This window comes from Cololabis saira, chromosome 6, assembly GCF_033807715.1.
Source record: "Cololabis saira isolate AMF1-May2022 chromosome 6, fColSai1.1, whole genome shotgun sequence".
Taxonomy (NCBI): Eukaryota; Metazoa; Chordata; class Actinopteri; order Beloniformes; family Belonidae; genus Cololabis; species Cololabis saira.
In genome coordinates this window covers 49,301,171-49,327,359 of record NC_084592.1, presented here as the reverse complement: position 1 = coordinate 49,327,359, position 26,189 = coordinate 49,301,171, and the positions used below count along the sequence as shown (strand labels likewise).

Sequence of the window (26,189 nt, the reverse complement as noted above, 5' to 3'; positions counted from 1 at the left end):
AACCGTAATTCCGGCTTTAAGATCTGTTTACACCGTGTCATAACTGCATTCGAGCGTCCGACTATCGCGTCGAGCTGCGTGACATCGGACGCTCTCCGTCCACACTGAAACTGTTAAACTCTCTCTGTCCACACTGAAACCGTTAAACTCTCTCTGTCCACACTGAAACCATTAAACTCTCTCTGTCCACACTGAAACCATTAAACTCTCTCTGTCCACACTGAAACTGTTAAACTCTCTCTGTCCACACTGAAACCGTTAAACTCTCTCTGTCCACACTGAAACTATTAAACTCTCTCTGTCCACACTGAAACTGTTAAACTCTCTCTGTCCACACTGAAACTGTTAAACTCTCTCTGTCCACACTGAAACTGTTAAACTCTCTCTGTCCACACTGAAACCGTTAAACTCTCTCTGTCCACACTGAAACCGTTAAACTCTCTCTGTCAACACTGAAACCGTTAAACTCTCTCTGTCCACACTGAAACTGTTAAACTCTCTCTGTCCACACTGAAACTGTTAAACTCTCTCTCTCTGTCCACACTGAAACTGTTAAACTCTCTCTGTCCACACTGAAACTGTTAAACTCTCTCTGTCCACACTGAAACCATTAAACTCTCTCTGTCCACACTGAAACTGTTAAACTCTCTGTCCACACTGAAACTGTTAAACTCTCTCTGTCCACACTGAAACTGTTAAACTCTCTCTGTCCACACTGAAACTGTTAAACTCTCTCTGTCCACACTGAAACTGTTAAACTCTCTCTGTCCACACTGAAACTGTTAAACTCTCTCTGTCCACACTGAAACTGTTAAACTCTCTCTCTCTCTGTCCACACTGAAACTGTTAAACTCTCTCTGTCCACACTGAAACTGTTAAACTCTCTCTGTCCACACTGAAACTGTTAAACTCTCTCTGTCCACACTGAAACTGTTAAACTCTCTCTGTCCACACTGAAACTGTTAAACTCTCTCTCTCTCTGTCCACACTGAAACTGTTAAACTGTCTCTGTCCACACTGAAACCATTAAACTCTCTGTCCACACTGAAACTGTTAAACTCTCTCTGTCCACACTGAAACTGTTAAACTCTCTCTGTCCACACTGAAACCATTAAACTCTCTCTGTCCACACTGAAACTGTTAAACTCTCTCTGTCCACACTGAAACCATTAAACTCTCTCTGTCCACACTGAAACTGTTAAACTCTCTCTGTCCACACTGAAACCGTTAAACTCTCTCTGTCCACACTGAAACTGTTAAACTCTCTCTGTCCACACTGAAACCATTAAACTCTCTCTGTCCACACTGAAACCATTAAACTCTCTCTGTCCACACTGAAACCATTAAACTCGCCGCCAGTTAGGACAGTCCAATACAAAAAAAATAAAGCAATGATTGATTTTGATTTTGTCGCAGAAGCTTCTCGCATGGGACACGCAGCCGGCTGCTCTCCCCGGAGAGGCTTTGTTCCCTCCCCTGCTACACGTCATTCAGGCAGCCAATCAGCGCAGAGCCTCATTATCATAGCCCCCCCCTCAGGATCACTCACAGATAATGAGGTTAGAAGCGGTAAAACTATAGACATGGCCCACAGGCTGAATTTCTAATTTATGTAGAAAAAACAAGCTTTTGATAGTTTTTAAGACATTCAAGGCCTGTTTAAAATATACATTAAATCCCATAATAGGTCCCCTTTAAAGTGCTTTAGTGCTCAGAGCTGTAAAGTGCTGATTGCACTTTCCTTTCTCACACTGACGTGTGTTGCTGATGTTGTTGCACCAGTTGGTATTATAGCTACATAGGACCCGTTACTGTCAGCAGCAGAACCGACCCGAGGTTCTGGAAGATTCCGGTTCTTACCTGCTGCAGGCAGAGCACCAGGGCCCGGGAACTCTCGATCTTGTCCACCTGCCGGGTCCTGCACATCGTCTCCTTGATGATGTCACCGAAGTCGTTGTAGTGCTGAGGACGAACAGACGGAACCACGTTACCATGGTAACAACAGGGACGGTACCACGTCACTGTGGTAACAACAGGGACGGTACCACGTCACCATGGTAACAACAGGGACGGAACCACGTTACCGTGGTAACAACAGGGACGGTACCACGTTACCATGGTAACAACAGGGACGGAACCACGTCACCGTGGTAACAACAGGGACGGTACCACGTTACCATGGTAACAACAGGGACGGAACCACGTCACCGTGGTAACAACAGGGATGGTACCACGTCACCATGGTAACAACAGGGACGGTACCACGTTACCATGGTAACAACAGGGACGGAACCACGTCACCGTGGTAACAACAGGGATGGTACCACGTCACCATGGTAACAACAGGGACGGTACCACGTTACTATGGTAACAATAGGGACGGAACCACGTTACCATGGTAACAACAGGGACGGAACCACGTCACCGTGGTAACAACAGGGATGGTACCACGTTACCATGGTAACAACAGGGACGGAACCACGTTACTGTGGTACCGGGACAGACGGAACCACGTTACCATGGTAACAACAGGGACGGAACCACGTTACTGTGGTACCGGGACAGACGGAACCACGAACCACCGTCACTGACTACGTTTCAATCAGTCAAAATTGGGGTTATGGTCAATATTCCAGTTACTGAAACATTGGGAATAATGTGTTTCCATGGAATTAAGTTTAATTCGGAATGGCCATTTTCATTCTGAATTAGGTGTTTACATGGTAATTTTTACTCATTTTAAATCAGATTTAATTTTAATTCTGAATTAATTCTGAATGAAACTTCCCATGTGTGTAATAAAGCGACGTGTGAGCTTCACCTTCACGTAGTACATGAAGACGGCGGCCGCCGAGCTCATCTCCAGGACTCCGTAGACGACCAGCTTGCAGTATCCGGCCAGCAGGTTCCTCCGGCGGTGCAGATCCTCCAACTTCTCCACCTCGCCGTCCTCACCCACTGAGGAGACGCAGGAGGAGAGAGGAGCAGAGATACAGGAGTTACTCAGGAGCAGAGATAGAAGAGTTAATCAGGAGCAGAGATAGAAGAGTTAATCAGGAGCAGAGATACAGGAGTTAATCAGGAGCAGAGATACAAGAGTTAATCAGGAGCAGAGATACAGGAGTTAATCAGGAGCAGAGATACAAGAGTTAATCAGAGATACAAGAGTTAATCAGGAGCAGAGATACAGGAGTTAATCAGGAGCAGAGATACAAGAGTTAATCAGGAGCAGAGATACAAGAGTTAATCAGGAGCAGAGATACAAGAGTTAATCAGGAGCAGAGATACAAGAGTTAATCAGGAGCAGAGATACAAGAGTTAATCAGGAGCAGAGATACAGGAGTTAATCAGGAGCAGAGATACAAGAGTTAATCAGGAGCAGAGATACAGGAGTTAATCAGGAGCAGAGATACAAGAGTTAATCAGAGATACAAGAGTTAATCAGGAGCAGAGATACAGGAGTTAATCAGGAGCAGAGATACAAGAGTTAATCAGGAGCAGAGATACAAGAGTTAATCAGGAGCAGAGATACAAGAGTTAATCAGGAGCAGAGATACAAGAGTTAATCAGGAGCAGAGATACAAGAGTTAATCAGGAGCAGAGATACAAGAGTTCATCAGAGTTAATCAGGAGCAGAGATACAAGAGTTAATCAGGAGCAGAGATACAAGAGTTAATCAGGAGCAGAGATACAGGAGTTAATCAGGAGCAGAGATACAAGAGTTAATCAGAGTTAATCAGGAGCAGAGATACAAGAGTTAATCAGGAGCAGAGATACAAGAGTTAATCAGAGTTAATCAGGAGCAGAGATACAAGAGTTAATCAGGAGCAAAGATAGAAGAGTTAATCAGGAGCAGAGATACAAGAGTTAATCAGAGATACAGGAGTTAATCAGGAGCAGAGATACAAGAGTTAATCAGAGATACAGGAGTTAATCAGGAGCAGAGCCGGCTGCTTAGGGCCCCGTGACCACTAGGGGGCCCCAAGAGTTAAACATATATATATAATTTTTTTTTTTAATGTGTGAGTGATGATTCATACATTATCAAAGGTATGTTATTGTACAAAAACACAATAATTACTATTATTACATAAACAATATTATGTTAACAGACTAGAGTAGGAGTATTGAGGACAGATAAAAAAGGCAAAGGTTTGTATTAGTTTTTTTAGATTTTTTTTTTCTCCCTAATTTTACCAAAGCTTTTGCACATTTTTACATTGTTTTCAGAACTAATTATTTAACTTAATATTTAATTTTTAAACAATTTTCGTTACCTTGTTTCTGGTACCTCTGTTCGTTTACATCATTATTTAAGTATTTTATTTGTTTATTCTGTTCAATAATGTCTGTTTTTGTACATTTGAATGTATTCTTATATTGACGAGGTTCTGTTTATCAAAGTTGAGTGATTTTAGTTATAGTTCTAGTTTTTGTAGTACTTTGTTGTTGCACATTGCTGTTGCAGTTTATTTAAAACCAAAAACAAAGTAGATAACGTGTTTACAGTAAATGGTTTATAAAAGATCTATTTGATTATTTTGCTGACTTCGATGAATATTATTTGATGAATATTAATTGAAAGATTTTTCTGCAAGTTTGTTAATCTGTTGTCTGCTTCTATGGTCTTTATAACTCTGGATTAGAATCTAACTACAACAAAAACTTCTTCCATCTAGTTTTACAAGTGTATTTGTAACGACAGGGAAGAACATGAAATCAGATCAATAATCAGTATTATTGGCAGTAATAGAGTGATCAATAATCAGTATTATTGGCAGTAATAGAATGATCAATAATCAGTATTATTGGCAGTAATAGAGTGATCAATAATCGGTATTATTGGCAGTAATAGAGTGATCAATAATCGGTATTATTGGCAGTAATAGAGTGATCAATAATCGGTATTATTGGCAGTAATAGAGTGATCAATAATCGGTATTATTGGCAGTAATAGAGTTATCAATAATCAGTATTATTGGCAGTAATAGAGGATCAATAATCAGTGTTATTGGCAGTAATAGAGTGATCAATAATCAGTATTATTGGCAGTAATAGAGTGATCAATAATCAGTATTATTGGCAGTAATAGAAGGATCAATAATCAGTATTATTGGCAGTAATAGAGTGATCAATAATCAGTATTATTGGCAGTAATAGAGTGATCAATAATCAGTATTATTGGCAGTAATAGAAGGATCAATAATCAGTATTATTGGCAGTAATAGAATGATCAATAATCAGTATTATCGGCAGTAATAGAGTGATCAATAATCAGTATTATTGGCAGTAATAGAGTGATCAATAATCAGTATTATTGGCAGTAATAGAGTGTTGTAGTCGCCTCAGGACGACGGCTTTAGCAGGTGGAAACCAGAGAAGGATCAGGGTTACGGCTCCGACACCATGTGGCTTCAATCTCGCTCAGAACTTTAATAAAACGGACTCAGAACTTTAATAAAACGGACTCAGAACTTTAATAAAACGGACTCAGAACTTTAATAAAACGGACTCAGAACTTTAATAAAACGGACTCAGAACTTTAATAAAACGGACTCGGAGCCAGAGTTAACGGAATCTTCTCACGGAAAGACATTGCCGTGAATTTAGGATTTAGCCGGCCTGCCGGCCGCTCAGCCGTCTCTGATCCAGCTAATACAAAGTTCTGTCTGTAACTAAATCGTTACCAGGCAAATCCAATAAAACTGCAGCTTTTTATGACATGTTCAAAAAGCAATAATTCTCTATTGCATTTGCTCCAACACTTAAACAAATTCCACCCAGAACAGTTATTGACTTTTCTGGACTCGACCATATTTGGAGGCAATATTTCTGAGAAAGTAGAAGTTGTTGTGAAGGTAATTCAGCGTTTTAGTTACTGTGAATTAATTCTCGTCCACCTGCTGGACCTGAGAATCAGAACACCTGAGAGTCCGTCTCTCATGTCCGTCTGGTGTCCAGACACGATGTCTGTCTGGTGTCCAGACACCATGTCCGTCTGGTGTCCAGACACCAGCAGCAGGAGTGACAGCACAGTTCCAGTCTGGAACTGGAGCTACTAGACGTACCTGGCATCGTCTCTCACAGCAAACCTTCTTCAGAGTGAAGGAACCTGTAATGAAAGGTATTGTGGGATGTTTGTTAGTTTGTTTGTTCGTCCCACCTGGGTTCTTGCAGTCGACAAACACGTGAGCGAACAGGAAGGCCAGCAGCGCCCTCTGCAGGCGGGGGCTGGGGGTGTAGAGCAGCGGGCCGAAGGAGGTGGGGTCCCACAGGTGCAGCTGGTAGGAGTGAGCCGTCAGGACGTCGCAGACGCCCAGGAACGCCTGGGGGGGAGAGAGGAGGGGAGAGGGGGTGAGAGGGGTTGAGAGGGTGAGAGAGGGGGGGAGAGGGGGTAAGAGAGGGGGGGAGAGGGGGAGAGAAGGGGAGAGAAGGGGAGAGAGGGGGTGAGAGGGTGAGAGCAGCCCGCCGGACCGGCAGGGGGGACGGACGGAGACCAACGGTACCTGAGTCCTGACGGCGAGGTCGGGGTGGGACAGACGGCGGTGGCTGCTGTCACAGAAGAGACGGAGCTGGAGCCGCTGGGAGTCGGCCTCCTCCTGCAACACCAGAACCGGGTCATGTTTACGGGTCCTGAAGACGAACCCGGGTCACGTTTACGGGTCCTGAAGACTCACAACCTGCAGAACTGCTGCTCTGCTCTTACACGGTCTCAACCTCATTACTAAGTCCTAAACGCTGGAAACCCCACCCCCGGTCATCCTGCTGCATATAAAGCCCAAAACGGCTCAGCTCTGCAGTATTTACAAGACCTGATAGAGCCTTATGTTCCTGGCAGAGCTCTCCGCTCTCAGAGTGCAGGTTTACTCGTAGTTCCTAGAGTATCTAAATGTAGATTTGGAGGGCGGGCGTTCTGCTATCAGGCACCATTACTATGGAACCAACTTCCAATCTGGGTTAAGGAGGCTGACACCACCTCCACCTTTAAAACTAAACTTAAAACCTTTCTGTTTAATAAAGCCTATAGTTAGTGTTTAGTAAACCTCTAGCTGGTGTTGGTAAATCTCTAGGTAGTGTAAACTCTAGTGTGTTAGAGTCAGTAGTCATAGTTGCAGCTATAGAACAAGACTATAATAGTTAGTCCCCCCCCCCAGGTAAACTCACCCTGCAGGTGAGCGAGGTGCTGCTGGTGTTCAGGGACCAGATGACGCTGAAGGAGCAGATCTGCAGAACCTCCTGCAGCAGCTGCAGACAGAGGGAGACATGAGGGGGGGCCGGTTCTGATGGTTCTGATGGTTCTGATGGTTCTGATGGTTCTGATGGTTCTGATGGTTTTGATGGTTCTGAGGGGCCGTACCTCTGGGGGGGCCCCCCCACCGCTCTCCTCCAGTAGGGGGGTCAGCAGGTCCAGGAGTCTCCAGCGCCGGAGCTCGTGGCAGCTGCAGAGACAAGCGGGTCAGAAGCGGGTCAGAACTTCATAAACCCTCAGCAGAACCACGAGGACGAGGACTTACTTCTGGAAAGCTTTGAGCTTCTTCAGCGTCGTTAAGATGTCTGTCATGGTCTCGTCATCAGCAGAGAAGCTCTCCCCCTGCAGACCAACGGAGATACTGTTAGGTTCCTAAATCAATATAACATAAATTAATAACTTAGGAAAGACACCGAGACTGTGGAATGATCTTTAAGGCGCTTCTGCAGAAGTGGAAGCAAAGTGGGAGCCCTGCAGAGCAACATGGCCCTCTCGGATGCTCTCGACAAATGCTTGCTGGCTCCTTCTTTGCATCACGCTTTTATTGGTAAAACTGACAGGAACATGACCATTTTAAGACAACCAATGATAGTGGATGGACAATGGGAGGAAACAAACAGATAAACAGGACATTTCAGTTGAAGAACAACTAATCTATGCTATGCAGAGCCAACAGACATCTTTTCTGTTGGGGGTTTTGAACAAATGATCCAACTGACCATGAGACAGTAGTGGACCAGCCCAAAACCCTGAGTAGATTAGGGAGTGGCTGTTGTGACTGTTAACATGTGATAAGCATGTGGACTAACAGGCAGTTCTCCAAACTGACTTGATTCTGACAGTTTTCATAAGGACAAACTAATTCAGAACTTTGATTAATCTCACAATACTGACCCACCAGAGTCTAGTCCTGGTTCAGGTCCAGAGACCTGGACTGGTCCTGGTTCAGTTTTAGAGACCTGGACTGGTCCTGGTTCAGTTTTATAGACCTGGGGCCTCATTTATAAAGCTTGCGTGCCACAAAACCGGGCTTGAAAGATGCACACGCCACCTTCTACGCAAAGGTTTGGATTTAAGAAAAAAAAACGTGAAAATGTGCGTATCTTTACGCCAACCCTGACCCTCCCGCAGGAACATTTTGAAGATATGGGGAACTGGCGACGCAGACGGTGAGGTGGTGAAATGAAACCAGATTCATGTCATACTCTTAATAATGTCATCACATATCAGACTTATAATATAATAGCTGATCGTGTTCCTCTGTGTGTGAAGCTCAGCGTCAGTCAGGACTCTGGTGCTGCTGCAGCCGCGGTGCAGGACACGCCGGGAACCTCCTCGTCACCCACCACGACAACCGTAGAGTGACTGAGGACAGAACAAATGAGTGCCGGGCCACTCTCTTGGCCTCCGCCTTCAGATCGCCGTCCGTGGCACTCATGGCATTTACAGCGCAGCAACAACGTGCTGCCACTCACTCGCTTTATTGTTGTTATTGATGCCATTACTGTGACCACCAAATAATGTGGTTTTCCTGGTGGTTTTCCTGCCTCCACCTCATCCACAACATCTCAGTCTCCGTGAAATTTAGTGGCCCGGTGGCTCGACACGTCTCATTCATCCTGACGCGCAGCAGAAACAGACTGCAGGTGGAGCTGCGCATGCTCAGCAGGCTCATTCATATGCAAATACAGACATAAAGTAGTTTGCATTGACCATTTATGGTATGAAGTGGTTCTTTCTGTTCCCTTTCATTCAATAGTGAACATGCGTCCTCACCGTGACCGATCTCCCCAGCAGCTCCTTCAGCAGCTCCTTCAGCCGCTCCACCCACCGCGTCACCACGGCCTCCAGGGCGGCCGAGGCCGGCCCGCTCCAGCCCGGCCCCCCCGGGCCCCCCCCCGCCTCTAGGGCGGCCGAGGCAGGCCCGCTCCAGCCCGGTCCCCCCCCAACCAGGCTCAGGTAGGACCGGGCCGCCGCCTCCAGGACCGCCGGGTCCGACTGCAGGTCCAACACCGCCGCCATGGAACCCATCAGGCTGGACAGAGCCTGAGGACGAGAGGACAGATCCATCAGAGACACGTCCTCCATCAGCTCCATCAGGCTGGACAGAGCCTGATGGAGCCTTAAGAAAACTCAAATATCCTAGAGCTGTTCTGGCTCTTTCAGAGCTGCCGGACGTGACTGAAGGATCAAGCAAGGTGATCAACACTCAGTGTCAGATTTTGGCCTTGAAGATTTAAAAAACTGATTAATCCATATTATATTCTTGATTAAAACCATTAACATTATAGTTTATTTAACGTGAGAACAAAACAATATTCAAATAATGTGTTCAGAGGAGTGGTTTCGCTGCTTTTTGGCCGTGTGCAATGGATGCAGTGTGTGCGCGTGCGCAGTCTATGCTGAGCTGGCTATGAATGGAGTCCACGGTAGTTAAATAAATTGTTATGTTATGTTTGATTGGCATAGTATATAGTCTAAATTAAATAAAGTTTAAATGGATTTGCATTGATGAAATGTTACTAGGTTTCTAGGTTTCTGAATTAATGATTAATGGGTTTTCTAAAATAATACTGAGTTAAAATGTTTATCATTATTTAATTATTTAAAATGATTGAATGTTTGTTTGGGATAAAGAATATTTCTTTACATTAAGTAAATGCTTAATAGGATACTTTATTGTGGGAAAGCCTTTATAATAGTTAAATACATTCTCATTTCTGATGATCTATTCTGATGAATTATTATATTCTTTATTATATTCTGATTATATTATTTGTTTCCTCAGGTTTATAACCTGTGCAATTTGTGGAAAATAAAAAACCAACAAATAGAAGCACGAGTTGTTGCCATTTGTGTGCTGCCTGCCGCCCATTCGGAGGGCAAACCTAAAACATCCGAACAGTTATAAACCGCGGCCCGGTCCTGTGGAGAGGACCAAGCCCGGACAGCCAGTCCTTCCCTGAGGACTGCTGCTCATCTGCTAACCTGCAAGACAAAATAAGCTACAGCCAAGAAGAGGAGAAACAGCCTGACAAGAGGACTGCCCAGTCGGCATAAAGCTTGAAAGTCAACGCAAGAGGAAACAAGATGGCGGACGCAGCCCAGGAGCTGGAGAAGCTGAAGCTGAAGCGTACTGCAGCCCAAACCGCTTTTACTAAAAGAGCTAATCATCTCATCTCCAGGGCAAATGCTCTTAGTGAAAATGAACTAAGGGGCGAATGGAGAACCCTTAAAGTGGAGTACACAAGAGTCCGAGATGCAGGGTTTGATTATGCCACAGCCCTGAGAGAAATGGAGGATGACGACGCTACAAAGAAAGCGGAGGATGTCGACGAGAAAACGACTCAGTGCGACCAGAAATTTGATGAAACCGAAGACGTACTCAAAAGAAGCTTCTGGACCAGGTTCGCAGAACAGGCTTTTAACACCCTCGCTGAAGAGGCTGAATTAGCCATGGACCAGGCCGAGGCATCAGACTACCAGCAGTTGAATCGGAGGGATCGCGAGCTGGGAATTAGAGAACTGGAACGGGAGATCTTTGAATGCACTAGATTAGTCAATGAATGGATGGACTGTGTTCCGAGACCCAAGTTGACTGAGGCAAGGAACCGAACCAGGAAACTGAAGAGAAGACAGGAAAACCTGTCAGACAGGTGGGCGTGGCGTGGCTGGAGCCGGGACGAGGACGACGAGGAGGAGGACAAAAAGCAGGCGGAGCCAGATGTTGAGGATAAAAACCAGGACAAAATGCAGGGCAACGCCATTGAGCAGCCCACGACGGCTCACCCAGACCCTGACCCGTCTGTCCAAACAGAGACTCAAACCCCTGTCCACGACATGCAGCCTCAAGGCTTTCAAACTATGCCCTCAAATCTGCCCCATGGTGCTCAGTCAAGCTCACGACATACCATCTCAACCGCACTGCAAGCTGGTTCTGGCACGCCTCCTGGGGCCTACAACTTCAAGCCCCACATCACTCTAGAGAGAGCACGCCTACCCATGTTTTCCGGTAACATAAGAGATTACTACCGGTGGAAAGCTGAGTGGGAGGATCTTCAGCAGCTTGGAAACCCATATGGGTTGGACAATGTGAGGAAATTCCATCTCCTAGGCAGCCTGGATGAGAAAGTCAAGAGAGACCTTGTGCTGTCAAGCTGCGGATCCACTGACGACGTGTTCAGACTACTAGACAACAAATACGGGAACAAGCCTAGGATTGTGCTGCTCATCTCAAGAGAGGTTCACGGACTTCCTCCTGTAAAGGGCAACAACCCTAGGAAGACGATCGAATTGATCCAGGCTGTGGAGAGAGCGTTGCGTGATCTCCAAGTACTGGGGGAGGAAGATGCTGTGAAGACTCGGGTGGTGGCACAGTCTATTGAGAGCAAGCTGCCCGACTCCATGAAGGAAAAGTGGCTAACACATAAGAGTGACCCTGCGAGCGGGTTCTCATCACGCAACCACTTTGATTGCCTACTGCAGTACCTAAGAAAGCAGGAGGACATTCTCGAGGAGTTGGAGCAGCTGCAGCTTAGTTCACCTGAATATCCTGAGAAATGGAAGGAAAAGAATAAAGAGAGGAAAGCTTTTACCAAAGCTACGTCTGGAAACACCCCAAAAGACTCTCATCCAAGCTCGTGCATCGCTTGTGGAGACGAGGAGCATGGTGGGAGACTGTTTGCCTGCAAAGTCTTCAAGAAGATGAACCTGTCGAGCAAGAAGGCTCAGCTGAGAAGGTCTGGATCATGCTTCAAGTGTTTACGTGTGCATGGTGAAGACAGCAGCTGCACTCAAAGGTTTCTCTGCTCAAAGGAGGACTGCCGTAAAAGGGGATCTTCAGACCACAACTATTTGCTCTGCCCAATCCCACAGACCAACAAAGACAAGAAGAGTGGTGCAAAAGCAGAGAAAAAGGGACTGGGACTGACAGAGAAACAGGAGGAACTAATGTCAAAACTTCCCCCTGAAATGATAGCAGAGTTCAAAGAAGCTTTCTCGAACAAAATCTCGACGACCGTGTGCAGCAGCACCGAAAGTGAACCAAGAGAGTACCCAGTTGTTATGATGCTACTCAAGGCCACTACGAACTCAGGCCAACTGATCGGCACGTTGATTGATCTTGCATCAGATACAAATTACATCTCACACGAAGCAGCAGAACGTCTACAGCTAAAAGGTGAAAACATCAAGTTGTTTGTACAAGGTGTTGGAGGAATGGAGAAGACAGTCGCTACCAAAAGGTACTCCCTGAGACTACGAGTAAAGACTCCCAAAGGGACAGTGGCGGAGCACAAGCTCCTCTGTTATGGCTTGGAAAGCATTGCTCAGGTCAACCAGGCAGTCACGCCACAGCAACTGCAAAAATTCTTCCCAAATGTCAGAGCAAATGACTTGGTCCGCCCTGAGAAGATTGACCTGCTGATTAGTCATCGAGAGGGTCGCTTGGTTCCACAGCCTGTTCAAATCGAGGGAGATCTCGTCCTTTGGGACGGTCCCCTGGGGAAAACGGTCGGTGGAAGTCATCCTGACCTCTTCGAAGTGATAGACCTAGCAGTACGCAGGTCTGAAACTCACTTCGCACGAACAATGAGGACCGCCTCAGGGGCCTACAGAGAGATCCTTGAGGCTCCTAACCATGTCCAGACAGGAGCTCGAGTGCCAGTTGTCCGCAGTACGGCAGCTGCTACAAACAAAGACCTGATTGACTGGTTCAAGTGGGACAGTGTCGGCGCTGCATGCGTCCCTCAATGTGGTGGATGCAAGTGCGGGAGATGTCCCCCTGGAGGCAAAGAAATGACTCTAGGAGAGGAAAGAGACCTTGAGAAGATCAAAGGATGCCTTACCTATGTCCAAGCAGACAAGCACAGTGAATCCCCTCATTGGGACGCATCCTACCCCTGGAAAGGAGACCCTGCAACGCTTCCTGACAACAGACGTGCAGTGGAGGCAACTTTCCGCAACACGGAGAAACGTCTTGAGAGGGATCCCGAGTGGAAGGCTGCGTACAAAGAGCAGATCCGCGAGATGGTATCAAGGGGAGCTGCCACTAAACTCACTGAAGAGGAACTCGATAACTGGGAGGGACCGCGCTGGTACATAAGCCATCTTGTCGCTCCAAATCCTCACTCTTCAACCACCCCCGTGAGAATCGTGTGGAACAGTAGCCAAGAGTTCCTGGGGGTGAGTTTGAATGACCTTCTACACAAGGGACCAGACGTCCTGAATCCAATAAGAGGAGTCCTTTTGAGGTTCAGAACTGGGTTGTGCGCTGCACTAGGTGACGTGCGCAAAATGTATAACTCAGTGTGGCTGAAAGACAAGGAAGTCCACCTACATCGATTCCTCTGGAGAGACAACCCAGAGGATGAGATCGAAGTCTTCGCCGTTGTGAGGGTCAACATCGGTGATAAACCTGCTGGGTGCATTGCTCAGGTAGCCATGAGAGAAACGGCAAACCTGCCCCAGTTCACGGCCATGGAGGAAGAACGCAGAGTTTTGGTAGAAGACAGTTATGTCGATGACATATTGACATCCCACGACAACATCAAGACACTAGAGAAGATCACCACAGGGGTCGAAGAGATCTTAAAAGCTGGAGGCTTCTCCCTGAAACCGTGGCTCTTCTCTGGTCAAAGTGGGAGGTCAGGAACTGCAGCCAACCCCATCGACAAGACAATTGTGACTGCGCCCAAAACTCTGGTGCTACCCAACCAGATGAGTGAAGAGGAGAGCAAGGCGCTAGGAGTCGGTTACGAACCAGAGTCTGACAAGCTTCGGATAATGACATCTATCAACTTCTCAAAGAAGCGAGGGAAGATGAGGACGGGAATTGATTTACATGAAGGTGAAGTCAGAAGTAACACTCCAGACCCCTTGACCCGTCGAGTCCTACTAAGCCAGGTCGCTGGGTTCTACGACCCTATTGGACTTGCCACGCCTGCTAAGCAGAAAGGAGCCATGCTCGTGAGGCAGTCCTACCAAGAAGCAAGCAACCCAACTAAAGACACCTGGGATGACCCACTCTCACCAAAACTGAGAGAGGCTTCCATTAGACTGTTCGAGGAGTACGTGCGACTTGGCCAAATCAAGTTTGAGAGAAGCCTCACACCTCTCGGAGCAAAAGGCCAACCAGTAGGAGTCACATTCTCAGATGGGAGTGAGGCTTCCTATGGTGCTGTGCTTTACCTTCGTTGGGAGACACAAGATGGGGTCATCATAAGGTTGGTTGAGTCAAAGGCCAAACTGACTCCCCTCGACCAGAAAGGGGACGTGATTAAAGCCGAGCTATGTGGCGCTGTCTTCGCAGTTCGTCTGAAGAAATACTTTGAAAAGCATTGCCGCATCAAAGTCACACACTGGGTCCACCTAGTGGATAGCCAAACTATCCTGGGAGCAATACAAAAGGATAGTTATGGCTATCAGACTTTTTTCGCCAACCGAATTGGAGAGATCCAAATGGCTGGATCAGTAGAAGACTGGAAGTGGGTTGATGGAAACCACAATATAGCAGACATCCTCACAAGGGGAGCAAGTCCCGAGGAGCTCGACCAAGAGTCAGAGTGGCAACAAGGTCCAGAATTCCTGAGATTGCCTGAATCTGAGTGGCCTGTGGAGATGGCCAGTGAAATCCTGACCAATGTCGCTGATGACATCAAAAGACTGCAGAGAAAGGCGTTCTCGGCTGTCGTCACAAGGGCTCAGTCACAGAAGGCCTCAGATCCCTCAAGCACTGACTCTGGAACAAACATGGGAGACATTTCATCACCAAAAGGCCAAGGTCCCACTCCATCGGCAGAGAGACTGAAGAGGAAACCCTGGGCCTTGGGTCTTGTGCGACTTGTTGAGCCCAAACGGTTCAGTAGCTTGTCAAAACTATGTAGCACTGTAGCCTGGGTCAGAAGAGCGGCAGAATCCTGGCTGAATAAACTAGACCAAGCCTCAGAGTCTGCAAAGTGGGAGGCGAGGATGTCTGAACTCTCTGCACAAGAAAGATCACTGGCTTTCCAAGACCTGGCCATTGCAGCTCAAGCCGGTGTAGACTTTCGAGACACAACTCTGAACCGCCTAGTTGTGGCTAGAGACCGCAACACCGGTCTCCTCCATTGCGGCGGGAGAGTCCAGTCTTGGAATGAAGACAGAGCAGCCGTACCTTTGATTCCCTTCAAATCATGGCTAGGGACGTTGCTGGCTCGAGAAGCTCATGAGACAAATCATGAAGGCGTTGCAGCCACATTGCTGCGCACAAGAAGAAAAGCCTGGGTGGTACAAGGGAGAAGGACTGTCAAGAAGGTGGTTAATGAGTGCATCACTTGCAAAAAGCAAAGAGCCAAGTTGTGCCAGCAAGTAATGAGTGACCTCCCTCAGGAGCGTACCAGCAGAGCAAATCCTTTCGAGTATACCACACTGGACCTTTTCGGCCCCTTCGAGGTGAGGGACGCCGTAAAGAAAAGAACCAAGAAAAAAGTCTGGGGAGTCGTGTATTGCTGCATGGCTTCCAGGGCTGTCCACGCTGATCTCGTTGACGACCTCTCTTCCGAGAGCTTCCTTCAGGCTTTCTCCCGATTCACTGCGCTGAGGGGGCACCCCAGGAAGTTATGGTCAGACAGAGGCACTAACTTTGTGGGTGCTAAGCCGGCACTAAAAGAACTACACAGGTACCTCGCCTGTCTACAGAGGGCATCGGTCAAGGATGTGGCAGGAAAAAACGGTACTGCATGGCAGTGGGACTTTCATCCAGCTGACTCGCCCCACAGGAATGGAGCAGCAGAGGCGGCTGTCAAACTGATCAAGAGAGCTCTTAACAGCCTTGGCGGAACAACAGGCTGCTACACCTGGGGGGAGTTCCAGACCCTCCTCTACTCAGCTGCCAACTTAACCAACGAGCGGCCCATCGATGCCAAGGCACAGGAGCAAGAGGACACAGTGGAGTACCTGACTCCCAACTCCCTTATCCTAGGACGCACCGGTCAAGGAGGAGACATGCACGGGATCGACGTGGAAACCCACCCCTGGCGCAGGTTGAGGGCTGTCCAAGCTGGTGTTGACAAGTTCTGGGCAAAGTGGAGCGAGCTAGCAGGCCCAAACTTGTTTATCCGACACAAGTGGCATCGAACAGAGCGGAGCGTCAAGATTGGAGATCTGGTTTGGATCGCAGACCAGAACGCCCTGAGAGGACAATTCCGGCTCGGACGCATCGTCTCAACGTATCCGGACGCGAAAGGGGTTGTCCGGGACGCAGATGTGACAACCTGCCTAGGACTTCCTGCCCCCTACGTATCCAGAGCCCGGGAGACAGACTGTACTCTACCCACGACCATCGTCCTTCGGAGAGATGTACGACGGCTGGTGGTACTGATTCCTGTTGAAGACCAGAAAGAGGTAAACTAAGTCCTCACCACGGGTACCCAAAAGACTCTGTGAACTGTTTAGTTAGCGGGTAACCCTGGGAGGCGGCTGAGTGGTTCAAGGGAAAACCTACACTCAGTGGGAGGAAAGGTGGTGGAATCTACCTCCCTAGTGAAGTTGTGCTTGAGACTTTGAAAAAAGGAAAAAAAAAAAAAAGATTCTTAGTTTAGCTTATACCTATGAAGGTTGGACTTTAAGTTGAAGTATGGTTATGTGGCCTCTTTGGATCTTTGATCACTCGGCCAAGTGGGAGGTGTTAAGATTTTGGCCTTGAAGATTTAAAAAACTGATTAATCCATATTATATTCTTGATTAAAACCATTAACATTATAGTTTATTTAACGTGAGAACAAAACAATATTCAAATAATGTGTTCAGAGGAGTGGTTTCGCTGCTTTTTGGCCGTGTGCAATGGATGCAGTGTGTGCGCGTGCGCAGTCTATGCTGAGCTGGCTATGAATGGAGTCCACGGTAGGCTATCATTGATGGACCGAACGTTGACATGACAGGAGCTCACAAGCCATCGGTATGTGTACTTGTTCTTACCTTTCCAAACTGCTGATTGCTCTCATAGCCTTGTAGCGTTTTGATCTGTATAATCCGTTTTGAAAGGTGTTGTGATTGTTCCCGTTTGGTGTTGCATTGTTGCGCTGTCGGTGTTTGTAAACTTTCATTCATAACAGCGTTTGATTCTGCCTCCTTCCGGGGCTCGCGAGTAGCTCTGTGACGTCACCAACGCTAGGCATTGTGGGAAATGTAGTTTGGAATCGCCGCGCATGGAAACATGCAAGAAAGTTCAATTGTTTGACATAATTATTGCTATCATTGTTCAGCATGTAACATTCAAAATTAAATCGAATGATGATAATAATAATTATTACATATATATATAAAATAAATAACTATGAAAATAAATAAATAATAACAATTGTAGTAAAAATAAATTGTTATGTTATGTTTGATTGGCATAGTATATAGTCTAAATTAAATAAAGTTTAAATGGATTTGCATTGATGAAATGTTACTAGGTTTCTAGGTTTCTGAATTAATGATTAATGGGTTTTCTAAAATAATACTGAGTTAAAATGTTTATCATTATTTAATTATTTAAAATGATTGAATGTTTGTTTGGGATAAAGAATATTTCTTTACATTAAGTAAATGCTTAATAGGATACTTTATTGTGGGAAAGCCTTTATAATAGTTAAATACATTCTCATTTCTGATGATCTATTCTGATGAATTATTATATTCTTTATTATATTCTGATTATATTATTTGTTTCCTCAGGTTTATAACCTGTGCAATTTGTGGAAAATAAAAAACCAACAAATAGAAGCACGAGTTGTTGCCATTTGTGTGCTGCCTGCCGCCCATTCGGAGGGCAAACCTAAAACATCCGAACACTCAGACTTTAACGTTGGGGGAGAAAGGCCGTAAGCTGGATGTGATTCTTGAACAGAATCGCTGGCTGGCGGCGTCTTTGAGCTCATTGGTAAGATGGAGAAGACCTTGGAGAAGTTGGAAGCTCAGCTTGGCGGGAAGTGATCACTAATTCGTCTGATTGGAGTCGCCATTGATGAACCAGAGACTGAAGGCTGATGGAAAATTACTGAGTCTGCCTGTTTTCAATATAATTGTTGATTCTATAATCTGGCCTTGACAGAGCGGTTTTTGGTCGATCAGTCTGGTCACAATCTCCCTGGTGGAATGTAAACAAGGTGGCTCTGCCCCCACTAGCCCTCCCCTCTCAGGAACATCTGTGGACCTGTTTCAGAACTGACCGAGCCGTCTGATAACATCAAGGACATTGGCTGAGAGCAGCTCTGGGCGAAGTTCACGGACTCATCGCTACACACACACTTACTGATAAACACACCTCCCTCAACTCAAGTCTTGTGATGTTAAATTTGTCATGTTGCTTTCTGTGCAGAGGTGTTTTTTTGCACTTTCACACTGTGTATTTACACACAGTATGAGTATGCCTTTTTTTTCCCTCCTCCCTCCCCAATGTCATCCTTATTTTGATCTGTTCTCGCCAGTTGACTCATGTCTTATGTTATTTGTTTTGTCTGTGTCCTGATGGTTGTACTGGTTGTACTGGTTTTCATCTCACTGTGCTGGGACGCCAGACCGGCAACAATAAAGGCTATTCATTCATTCATTCATTCATAATGACCTGTGTGTTCTACTCTAATAATAATAATAATAGTAATAATAATGACCTGTGTGTTGGAGGCCTCTGGACTCTCCGGCAGGAAGAACTGGGGGATTCTCATCAAGGCGGCGACGGCTTCGGCGCGACGCGAGAACTGCAGAGAATCATCACACAGATCGTCAGCATCACGGCAGCAGAGATCTGAAACCAACGCTGGGAGGATCAGAACCTTGGAGAGGAGCGGAGGAAGAACCCCCAGCAGATGCTCCGTGATCCTCAGACCGTCCTCCATGTGAGTCTTCTTCTCCCTGGCGTTCATCACCTGCAGCATCCACAGTTTATCCACAGTTTATCCACAGTTCACCTGGGTAAACCTGCACATCTCCAGGCTGGGGGGGGTGGGGGGGTTTGTGATGCACTGACCTTCTTGGCTCCGCTCCGGCCGGCCAGAACCGGTCCTTCTGAGGCCTGACGCACCGACGCCACCAGGATCTCCACGAGCAGCTCCTCTTCTGTCGGCGCGAAGCCTGAGGACACAAACGTACGTGAAAACCTGAGAACAGAAACGTACGTGAAAACCTGAGAACACAAACGTACGTGAAAACCTGAGAACAGAAACGTACGTTAAAACCTGAGAACACTAACGTACGTTAAAACCTGAGAACACTAACGTACACATTTATAGAAAGCAGAAAGTATTGTCTGATGAACCTGGAGTTTAAGTTACCTGAGTTACCTGAGCTACCTGAGTTACCTGAGGGCTCCTGCAGCAGCAGGGACGTGAACCCGGGCCAGTTACTTGAGTTACCTGAGTTACCTGAGTTACCTGAGTTAACTGAGTTACCTGAGTTACCTGAGTTACCTGAGCTACCTGAGTTACATGAGTTACCTGAGGGCTCCTGCAGCAGCAGGGACGTGAACGTGGGCCAGTCCTTCAGCAGATCTCCACCACAATCCCAGAGAGCGTCCACCAGGTAAACCACGTGCTTGTGCAGCTGCAACAACACAATACTTTAGTAATCCAGTATTCTACTGAAAATTACATCCATTAATCGAGTAATCGGATAAAATGTATTTTTGTTTAGTTAAAGAGCGATTATAAATATACATAAGATGTTAGATGTTAATTGACATCACTAAGACTAAATTATACCCTATACAGTAGGTTCATGTGCATTGATGAAGCATTGTGACAGCTTGGCCCCCCTGCAGGGACAACGACGCCTTGCAGGTTGCCCCAGTCCTACCTCCTGCAGGGCTTTGAACTGGACTCAACACCTTTTAAGTAGCTTCAACTTCCTATCACACCTTGGAAGTTGCCTCAAACAGACTTGGAACACTAGAGCACCCCACGGGGTGATTTTCGTCTGTGGCCTATTGTCTCACACAAGTTCCTGCGTCTTGCATCCCTGCTGAGACAGGCACCGGGGGAGTGGATTCGACTTCCAGACCCTACAGAGACAATACCATATATGGACTTCCTGATCCCTCAGGGGTGGTCCCAAAGCTTAAGGATCACACCTCTGACTGTCTCTCACTGGGCTGGTTTATTCCTGTCATTGTTGATTGAACTTTTGTATAAAAACCTTGTGGCCAAATCAATCTGGGTCGGCATATCAACCAGACTTTGGTCTGTGTAGATCCGCCCACCGCCGGCTTGCTGAATAAAAACTCACTATACCACAAAGCGGACTTCTGAACTGGTTTGATAAATTCCTCAACAGCATTTAAAAACCCTGAACTTACACCAGTCGACCAAATTCACTGCCTTCACTCAAAAAACTAAGGATCTTACCAAGAAATGTTCTTATTTCTAACCTAAAAATGCCATTACACCTGATAACACACATCACTTAAAAATGTAGGTGTTTTTCCCTCGTGTTTCAATGAAACTTTCATTTGTGTCAAGCACATTTTAAATTCTAGTTAAGTTTTAAGTTAAAGTATAAGATTTTGAGTTTTGGCAGTGTTGTTGAAAACTACCCAGTTAGCTTTATTACGTTTTTATTTTTCACCCTCATCGCTCTACAGCTCTGTGTTTTTACAGATTAAATGCATCGACAGTCGTCTCCCACACTTTTGGAGGGACATTTTATGCCTTTTCTTTTAGTTAAAACCAAACATATCCTCCTCTTTCTTCTTCCTATACGTGCGCGGCGTCAGCGAGTTGACGCATTAAACCTAGTCCGGGCCAAATACCGGCAAAATTAAACGATTCCTCGAGGCAGAGAACATTCCTCCATCATTTTTTGTAATGAATTACTGGAATATTATTGGAGGAATGGTTTCAGCCCTAGTCACGTTTGTCCTGCTGCCAGAGTAACGGTTCAGAACCAGGACGTGTGACGGTCTTCACCTCCGACTCCTGGTAGAAGCTCAGCAGAGCCTTCAGCCGCGAGAACTTCTGCTGCTCTTCAGACCGTTCTCCACCAGCAGCTCCAGCAGTTCCAGCAGCCAGCAACCTATTTATTTATTCACACACACACACACACACACACACACACACAACACACACACACACACACACACACACACACACACACACACACACACACACACACACACACACACACACACACACATTAGACAGGAATACATACATGCACTTACACTTATACAGGACTGTCTCAGAAAATTAGAATATTGTGATTTTCTGTAATGCAATTACAAAAACCAAAATGTCATCCATGCTGGATTCATTACAAATCAACTGAAATATTGCAAGCCTTTTATTATTTTAATATTGCTGATCATGGTTTACAGTTTAAGAAAACTCAAATATCCTATCTCAAAAAATTAGAATATTCTGTGAATCTTAATCTTAAACTGTAAGCCATAATCAGCAATATTAAAATAATAAAAGGCTTGAAATATTTCAGTTGATTTGTAATGAATCCAGAATGTATGACTTTTTTGTTATTTTAATTGCATTACAGAAAATAAAGAACTTTATCACAATATTCTAATTTTCTGAGACAGTCCTGTATACACACTTAACAATACAACATGCACTTTACACTAGACTACCACTTACATTACGACATAACATTACAAACACTTAACATGAAACATTTTGTGATCCCGGAGTTACATTTATATATATGAGCTTAACAATTGTTTCTTTAACTGGCGTTTGAATCTGCAGATGGACTGTGACTTTTTAAGGCTCATTCAACTCGTTCCAGATCTGTGTTTCCCCGACACACAACACTCATACTTGTTCCCACAAGTTTACGTTGTTTTCCTACAATAAGGTGTTTATGTCTCGTATTGTGCGTGTGCTGGGGACCAATGGAGATTGGGATGAGTTGAGTTAGTCTGTGATTCAAACCTGAGACCACCTGATAAATTGTACAGGCATTATGGAAGTAGTTCTATTCTTTAAGGTGAAGAACTTCTTCTTCCGGCTCTCAGCGAAGGCGGACGCTTTTTCTGTTCCTCTCCTTATCAACCTTCTCTGCTGTTGCTTGTCTCGTCTTCAGAATTCTCTTCTTTTCACTCCTCCGAAATTTACAATTATGGAATTGATCAACTGGTCTCTCAGCACAATTGCAGATCGCCCTTGGTCACAATCTTCCTGGTGGAATGTAAACAAGATGGCTCTGCCCCCACTAACCCTCCCCTCTCCCACGAACACCTGCGGACCCTGTTGCAGAACTGACCGAGCTGCTGATAACATCAAGGACATAACCACACAACCCCCCCCCACCATCTTCAACGCCTTCCCTGGCTCCCCTCTTATCAGCCCCCCTGACACGGACGTCGGGTTCGAGCGCCACGCTGCCGTGGCCCTCACTTGGATGAACTGTGCCGGGATCCCCCCCCCCCCCCGATACCCACAAGCTATGATGTTGTTCCGTTGTGTGTATGTTGCTTTTCTGTGCTGAGGTGTTTTTTTGCACCTTGACACCAGGTATTAATACACAGTGTGAAGATCCTTTTTTTTCCCTCCTCCTCCATCCCAGTGTCATCCTTCCTCTAAAAAATGGCGTCCGTATCAATGGTGCCATCGGTGTGAACCGGAGTCAAGTTCTCTGATTTATGTCTGACCTGGCAATAAAGCTTTTCCTGATTCTGATGCTGATACCATAGTGGGCAAACAGGTGGCGAGTTGGTGAGTTAAATCCAGTCCAGGAGATGAAACGGATCATTTTTTTCAGTAAAACTTCTTATTTTTTTAGATGACTAGGATAAGTAAGTATTACACCAAATAAATATTACAGTAATTTAAATGTGGTTCAACCTGGGAACCACAAACCAGATCTGCTGCAGAAACCCGGCGGGTCGTTGTTCTCCCGGTGACGGAGGTGTTTTTAGTGACGGAGGTGACGGAGATGTTTTTAGTGACGGAGGTGACGGAGGTGACGGAGGTGTTTTTAGTGACGGAGGTGACGGAGGTGTTTTTAGTGACGGAGGTGACGGAGGTGACGGTACCTGGAGTAGAGCAGCTCCCCCGCCACCGCCGCTAGAGGGCGCTGTGACGAGTAAACCAGCTGCAGGAGCTGCTGGTAGTCGTCCTCGGAGAGAAGATCATCAGACGTCCTGCAGTTAAGAACCGTGGAGACACAGAAGAGAAGAACGTCAGGATGAAGAAGAGCAGACGGTGATGAAGAAGAGCAGACGTGTGGATGAAGAAGAGCAGAAAGAAGAGCAGACTCATGGATGTCCCACCTGGAGATGTTCAGCAGCAGCTTCAGCGTCTGCAGCGCCACCTCGTTGTCCTTGTCCAGCGTCATGGAGATCATCCGGTCCTGGAACAAACACAGGTTAGTTCTGGAGATCATCCGGTCCTGGAACAAACTCAGGTTATGAGGTTCTGGGCCTCATTTATAAAAGAGTGTGTAGGATTCATACTATAAGTGCACGTAAACCCAAAAGCCAAAAATGGCGTGTGCAAAAAAAAATCTGGATTTATAAAACGGTGTGCACGCAATGTTCGCTTTATAAACCACAGTCCAGCTGGAAGGTTGCGCAGGTGAATTCGCCTCATACCCCGCCCTCTACACGCCCACTTTCTACCATTAATGGTTAATGCAAACTACATGATGACTGTATTTGCATCTTCCGTCTCTCGGTGAAGGCGGACGCTTTTCTGCTCCCTCTCGCTCCCTATCTGCCCTGCCGCTGCTTTTTCTCCTGTCTTGTCTTTTTAGAGCCTCTCCTTTTCACTCCTCCGAAACTCTACAATCATGGAATTGATTAACTGGTCTCTCAGCACAATTGACCAAATTTTTGCGACGAGAAGTCAGGGGGTAAGGGAGCCCTCCTGCCCCGATGGGACATTTTTTGCTGGATACACAATGGATTCCTGGAAACATTGGAAGCCGTTGTGTTTGGTGATTCTGTCTGTCGAGGACGTTGAAGATGCTTCATAATTGGATTTATGATAGCAGGATTTCTTCTAATTGGAGTGGGGAGATTCCTAGTCTATCGACAAACACGTAAGTCGTCGACAGCTGTTCTGGCTCTTTCAGAGCTGCCGGACGTGGCTGAAGGATCAAGCAAGGTGATCAACACTCAGACTTTAACGTTGGGGGAGCAAAACCGTAAGCTGGATGTGATTCTTGAACAGAATCGCAGGCTGGCGGCATCTTTGAGTTCATTGGCAAGATGGATAAGACCTTGGAGAAGTTGGAAGCTCGGCTTGGAGGGAATTGAATTGATCACAAATTCATCTGATTGGAGTCGCCATTGATGAACCAGAGACTGAAGGCGGACGGAAAATTGAGTCTGCCTGTTTTCTTTCAATATAATTGTTGATCCTATAATCTGGCCTTGACAGAGCGGTTTGGCCGATCGCTCCAGTCACAATCTTCCTGGTGGAATGTAAACAAGGTGACTCTGCCCCCACTAACCCTCCCCTCTCAGGAACATCTGTGGACCTGTTTCAGAACTGACCGAGCCGCCTGATAACATCAAGGACATTGGCTGAGAGCAGCTCTGGGGAAGTTTCACAGACTCATCGCTCACACACACTTGCTGATAACCACACCTCCCTCAACTCAACGCCTCCCCCCCCCCCCCCCCCCCCCCCTCTTATCAGCCCCCCCACAACGCAGTCTCCGGGTTTCGAGCGCCACGAAGCCGCGGCGATCACTTGGATGCACTTTTTTTATATATATAAAATGAGTTTTACGTGCGCTCGCGTGAAACCTTCAAGGCTGATTTATGGTTCCGCGTTACACCGTTGTTTTAGGCCAGGACCAGGTCTGAGCAGGACCAGGTCTAGACCAGGACCAAGTTTAGACCAGGACCAGGACCAGGTGTAGACCAGGACCAGGACCAGACCAGACCAGGACCAGGAGGAGCAGCACCTTGAAGCGGCTGGTGAACAGGTCCAGCTTGGGCAGCAGCAGAGAATCTCCGTAGAGGTTCTGGAGACCCGCCACGCTCCGGAGACGCACGTCCGCCGTCTGGAAGGAGACGCAGAAGATCAGGTCAGAGTCAGACCAGGACCTGGTCTAGACCAGATCAGAGTCCAGTCTAGACTCAGGTTTTACCCCCCCCCCCCCCCCCTCAGGTCCTCCACCCACCTTGTCGTGCAGCATCCAGCCCAGGTACTTCAGGTAACTGTCGTTCAGGAACACGGAGCTGCTCAGCTTCATCCACAAGGACAGTTCCTCCACGCAGAGAGACCGGATCTCCGGGAGCACGTCCCTGCATGAACACACACACACACACACATACATATGAATATACACACACACACACACACACACTCTCTCCAGCCCCCCCCTCCTCCCTACCGGTATCTCTTGAGGAACACGCCCTTGAAGACGACGTCCATCATGCTCTCCACCTCCGCCTGCTGCTCCTGCAGCTGAGTGAAACACAACAGAGGATCGGCATCATTATTCAGATCATTATCATTATTCAGATCAATATCATTATTCACATCAATATCATTATTCAGATCAATATCATTATTCACATCAATATCATTATTCACATCAAATATATTATTCACATCAATATCATTATTCACAACAATATCATTATTCACATCAATATCATTATTCACAACAATATCATTATTCAGATCAATATCATTATTCACATCAATATCATTATTCACATCAATATCATTATTCACATCAATATCATTATTCACATCAATATCATTATTCACAACAATATCATTATTCAGATCAATATCATTATTCACATCAATATCATTATCATTATTCACATCAATATCATTATTCAGATCAATATCATTATTCAGATCAATATCATTATTCACATCAATATCATTATTCACATCAATATCATTATCCAAAAATCATGACGTTTTTGTATCACGAAATTTCGTGGCACGATATATTGTTACACCCCTACTTATCTGTAATATTTTGTTTGTGAAAAAGGCAGCAA

At 46.1% G+C, this 26,189-nt stretch overlaps 1 protein-coding gene across 1 annotated transcript in view; it reads right to left on the bottom strand.

The window, feature by feature from the left end:
- LOC133446242 (cohesin subunit SA-2-like) overlaps positions 1 to 26,189 on the bottom strand; it is a 50,383-nt gene that overhangs the window by 13,238 nt on the left and 10,956 nt on the right. The window contains exons 10-27 of the mRNA XM_061724232.1: positions 25,562 to 25,635; positions 25,349 to 25,472; positions 25,130 to 25,228; positions 23,487 to 23,566; positions 23,250 to 23,357; positions 21,172 to 21,277; positions 19,705 to 19,810; positions 19,239 to 19,342; positions 19,045 to 19,137; positions 18,883 to 18,969; positions 9,026 to 9,295; positions 7,515 to 7,591; positions 7,358 to 7,439; positions 7,165 to 7,245; positions 6,507 to 6,599; positions 6,164 to 6,326; positions 2,822 to 2,958; positions 1,861 to 1,962 (exon numbers count right to left, since the gene is read on the bottom strand). Of these exons, the coding sequence (XP_061580216.1) occupies positions 1,861 to 1,962; positions 2,822 to 2,958; positions 6,164 to 6,326; positions 6,507 to 6,599; positions 7,165 to 7,245; positions 7,358 to 7,439; positions 7,515 to 7,591; positions 9,026 to 9,295; positions 18,883 to 18,969; positions 19,045 to 19,137; positions 19,239 to 19,342; positions 19,705 to 19,810; positions 21,172 to 21,277; positions 23,250 to 23,357; positions 23,487 to 23,566; positions 25,130 to 25,228; positions 25,349 to 25,472; positions 25,562 to 25,635 (1,986 nt within the window). The remainder of the gene's footprint in view (positions 1 to 1,860; positions 1,963 to 2,821; positions 2,959 to 6,163; positions 6,327 to 6,506; positions 6,600 to 7,164; positions 7,246 to 7,357; positions 7,440 to 7,514; positions 7,592 to 9,025; positions 9,296 to 18,882; positions 18,970 to 19,044; positions 19,138 to 19,238; positions 19,343 to 19,704; positions 19,811 to 21,171; positions 21,278 to 23,249; positions 23,358 to 23,486; positions 23,567 to 25,129; positions 25,229 to 25,348; positions 25,473 to 25,561; positions 25,636 to 26,189) is intronic.